This window comes from Pseudophryne corroboree, chromosome 2 (assembly GCF_028390025.1).
Source record: "Pseudophryne corroboree isolate aPseCor3 chromosome 2, aPseCor3.hap2, whole genome shotgun sequence".
Taxonomy (NCBI): Eukaryota; Metazoa; Chordata; class Amphibia; order Anura; family Myobatrachidae; genus Pseudophryne; species Pseudophryne corroboree.
This window is the reverse complement of record NC_086445.1, coordinates 375,156,180-375,160,972: the sequence shown is the minus strand read 5'-3', so window position 1 is coordinate 375,160,972 and position 4,793 is coordinate 375,156,180. Positions and strand designations below refer to the sequence as shown.

At 41.4% G+C, this 4,793-nt stretch overlaps 1 protein-coding gene across 1 annotated transcript in view; it reads right to left on the bottom strand.

Moving 5' to 3' along the window:
• Positions 1-1,767: 1,767 nt before the first annotated feature.
• Positions 1,768-4,793, bottom strand: part of LOC134992100 (ileal sodium/bile acid cotransporter-like) — a 22,406-nt gene continuing 19,380 nt past the window's right edge. Inside the window, exons 5-6 of the mRNA XM_063950762.1 lie at positions 3,463-3,620; positions 1,768-1,901 (exon numbers count right to left, since the gene is read on the bottom strand). Coding sequence (XP_063806832.1) covers positions 1,768-1,901; positions 3,463-3,620 — 292 coding nt within the window. The remainder of the gene's footprint in view (positions 1,902-3,462; positions 3,621-4,793) is intronic.

Below are 4,793 nucleotides of genomic sequence, written 5' to 3'. Positions count from 1 at the left end.
TTAGGGTTTTAGTATTTTCCATAAGTTTTATATTTATCTTTTCCTAAGTACGGTGGTTGACTGTTGTCAAATACACCGTAGGTGACATTATTGTTAAGCTTGGTACATACCAGTACAATCACACTTTGGATGTGATTTGACAGTACTTTCAATTTCACTAATCAGGAAGTCCAAACCCTAGTGTCAATACGAGCATATACACCTATACATTCTAACTTGTGATCTTTAACCCCCATCTGTCTAAACTATCAGATATCTTAGTCGCAATGTGATGTGACTAGGATGCATCAGAAGAATGTGCTGATTCATTTTATATACGAGACTTGTATATCTATGTGCGACTGAGTCTGAATCTGTATACGATGCGCTGCGATGCAGCAGCAACAGATTTTTTCCAAGCCAAGTTCCATTGTGCTTTGTATACAGAATCAGACACACACAATATACAAGTGTCGCACAAATCAAATTAATCAGCACAGTCTTCAGGATCGTCCTAGTTATAAACCTGAAAGACCTCGCAACGCAAAGGACAGCTCTTATCGGAAGAGCTTTTCCATTGCATTTATTCATGCATACAGCATTAATAAATGCTGCTATGCATGCGATAAGTGACAGTATGAATAGCATGGAATATGAAATGCATGACACATCACACCCTATGGGCTTTATTTATGAAGCAGATGCTTTTGTAAGCTGACCCTTCTTGGTAAGTTATAAGTGAACATTTAAAACAGCACTCGCGGTCAGTGTAAAGCATGCCGGGCTTTATCCAAATTCAAGTGGTGTTTTACATTTTCACCTCCAACCCGCAGGGAAGTGGCAGCCTACAAAAGCTGTCATTTTGTAAATTTTGTTAATAACCTGAAAAAAATACAGTCATGTAGTTTTGTAGATAATAAATTCCCCGTGTTGCATATACCGGTATATCTAAATCAGAATATTTTCAAATACATTCAACAATAGTAATTTCTACTTTTTTAATACCCATGAAAACATGACAGCTGAATCAAAAATGGTTTCATAATGTCTCTTTTTAACTTGTAGTTAAACATGAAAATAATAATATAAATGCAACATTTAATGAAATAAATTGTTATAATAAATTATTAACAAATACAAAAACATACCAAAACATTTTAGTTACATTTGAGTTATATTATTATATATTATATATAAAGTACAAACTACAAATCAGCGGTGGCTCCTACCTGCCTGGGGTAGAGGGGCTTTCGCTGCCTGGAAAGGAAGAGAGGAGAGCCGAGCCACTGTCAGCCTGTCCCAGAACCTGTACAATGGATCTGGCAGGTGCTGGGACAGGCTGCAATGGATCTGTGCATGTGCACAAGCGGCGGCCTGACAGTACATGTGCAAAATACCAGCTTCTATGGACTGCATCAGCTGCAGCCCATAGAAGCCAGATTGGGTTGCATGAAAGGCAGGGAGTGGCTTCCCACAGGAAGCCCTCTCCCTGCTAATCGCAGACCAATCTGTCAGTCCCAGAGCAAGGAAACAGCTCTCAATGGGACTGCCTGTAGTATCTGTGACTGACAGGTGTGACTTCCAATAGGAAATCCCTAGCAGTCATAGTGAAGCCTACATCTGGCTCACTGACATTGAGCTGAGGTGGCAGATTTTACCGGGGGGGGGGGGGGGGGGGGGAGGGGGTGTAAAATCTGCCACCGATTACAATATAATACAGAGAGTTTTAGTTACAGTATGTTAATCTTAATGGTTAGATTCGATGGTACAGAATATATCATGGTCTTATTAGATAGCTCCATTGCTAGGTTTGTCATCCAAATGGAATCCGTTGTTCACTTCTCCATTTAATGAATCCGGTTTATTTCCTTCCTCTGTATTCTCTGCTTTGTTACCCATAAAATATAAACTCAGACGATAACCTAAGAATAAAATGTTTATACACATTGATACAAATACTTGTAAATGTAAGTGAAGTAATAAACATGCAATTGGAGAAACATAGACATTTTTGAGATATGTACACTTACACTCCAACTATATGTACAGTGTTTCTTTACAAACCCAGCCTGTAACATGGCAGTTAGGAGCTGATTGACTGGTACTTTATCACCGTGAAATGTATCACTTTTCAAGGCTTAGTACATCTCCCCCCTAGGTGAGTATTAGTTAATTGTGTCGCTGCACATCATGATTGACAGGTGATGGACGCCTGGGGGTGGTGACGCATCATTGCGGGGAGGAGAACAGGCAATGCAGGCTTGTCATGGACGTTTTCGGGGCCGGCCGGGGACGTTTCCTGCTATAGTTAACATGGCAGTGGTGCGCCTGCCTACGCAGCCATGCTGCATAGCCAGGGCTCAACCACTAGCTGAGGTTTCTGCAATGTGATTGCAATTCAATTGCAATTGCATCACGGGGCGGTGCCTCACATGCTGGGGTACCCGAGCATGTAAGTAGTGCAATCGCACTCTTTGCTAATTTAGCAAATCAACTCTGAATAACCCCCACAGTCTACATTTCTTCCGGCGTCAGTCTCCTGAACACCGGGATCACGACAGCCGGTATTTTAACTGCATCCACATCAGAGTTGCAATTGCACAGAAATAAGGGTATGACCCTATGAAAGGGGAAAAACAGTATTTGTGCAGACACAGTCTACATTTCTTCCGGCGTCAGTCTCCTGAACACCGGGATCACGACAGCCGGTATTTTAACTGCATCCACATCAGTGTTGCAATTGCACAGAAATAAGGGTATGACCCTATGAAAGGGGAAAAACAGTATTTGTGCAGAATGTTTGCACGAGTGCCTTTTATTGACATTGATAAGAATATAAAGAAATATAAAATATAGTAAAAAATATTGCAGATACAAGTTTTCAAGATTACCTCTGAAATATGCAAATTCATTTTACAAAACTATAAGTGGGTGTGAATCCATATGTAGATTATTATTAGTGTTATTGGACCGTATAAGGGATCCTCATTTATGTAATTCCACACACATCTAAAATATATTTCTTACTTTTACTTATTACACAACCTCTCACCTTCCCAGGGGACCAATCAGGAAGAGCTCAGGTGACATTTTATTAAGTACTGGTTTCCCTGCAGGGTGCACTTTTTGTGTGCACTTGAGTTTCATAGATACGTCTGCCCTGTCCTGACCTGACTGGTGCCACAGGTTGTTCACATTATGACAAAAGGATCCCATGCTGCTTGACACCCTGTTCTGGTGTGACCAGCCCAGCCTGCATACCCTGTTGCTGGTTAGACTTTTGTAGGGGACCCCACATTGTTCAACATTAGAAGTTACCAACCTAAATTATTACTAATGCTGGTTGCACTTTTACGAAAATCACATTTTTATTGTCAGTTTATCTCTTTAACTTTAAATGTCAGTCATTTTTATGAAGTTAATGATTGAGTCTACATTGGTACAAAAATGATCACTAGGTATCTGAGGTTATAAATGACTCACCTGCTAATAATAAACCTGCAAATAGAATCTGGAAAATACTGTAGATAAGTGGGAAAGTGAACATCAAACTTAGTTCCTCTGGTGAAAATGAAAGCTGAATTATTGTCGTACAAAGTTGGGTATTTTGCATTCCAGTTTCCAAAGAGATTGTGCGACACCTAAAGAAAAGGGATAAACCAATTTAAATATGTTGTTGTGCAATATATTATTTAATACAGAAGTGGCATTTTTATATGTGACAAAATAATTTCTACATATAAATGTATGTAAAAATGCATTTTACAATTGTTTCATAGTGATATCAGAACTAATGTAAAGCTATACACTAATCCAGGCATTCCCAACCTCGGTCCTCAATGCACACTAACAGTGCAGGTTTTACGGATATCCAGGCTTCAGCACAGATGGTTAAATCAAAGTAACTGTGGGACTAATTAAGTCACCTGTGCTCAAAGCATAGATATCACTAAAATCTGGATTGACAGTGCGCCTGGGTTCAGTATGCATTACCAATGTACAGGATGCCGGCAGTCAACATACCAAGCGGCATACCATCAGAATCCCGACAGCCCCCTCTAAAGTCCCCCTAACCCTCTTCTGCCTCCTACCCTAACCCTCCCTTGTCGGTGCCTAACCCTCCCAGGTGGTGCCTAACTCTATTGGGTGGTTCCTAACTGTAACCCTCCCTTCCCCGCTGCCTAAACCTAACCCTCCCCGCTTGATGCCTAAACCTAACCTCCCCTTTTATGTGCCTAAACCTAACCCTCCCTCCCCGGTCCCTAACCCTAGCCTTCCCGGCCCTGCACCCCATCCCTAACCCCCCTTCTTGTGCCTAAACCTCTAACCTCCCCCACAACCCGCAGCAGGATGCCAGCGCTTCCCACTGTCAGGATGTTTGGGATGCCGGCTGTGGTATTTTGACAGTATTTTGTATTTATGTACATTATATAGCCTTCAAAGTAAAGGATAACCCCTGATGAAGTCTTGTCAGATGAAGGTTAAGGTGCATACACACGGAGAGATTTTAACTATGGGAGATTTTGACTGAGGGTTTTCCCTTTAACCGGCTGTAGGAGATTTTGACTAACTTTTACAGCGATTTTGACTAACTTTACCAGCGATTTTGGCTTTGGGCGATTTTGGCTAACTCATTTAAGCAAGAGGATGCTTTTTCTTTTCCAGCGACCTAGCCAAAATTGACTTGCCTGCACCGTCTATTTTTAGCAGCGATAGCGACCTGGCGGGGACGCGCATTGCTATCGCTGGCTGTGTACACACAGAGCGATATGCACTAACTTTCTGAGCGATTTTGACTATATAGTCAAAATCTC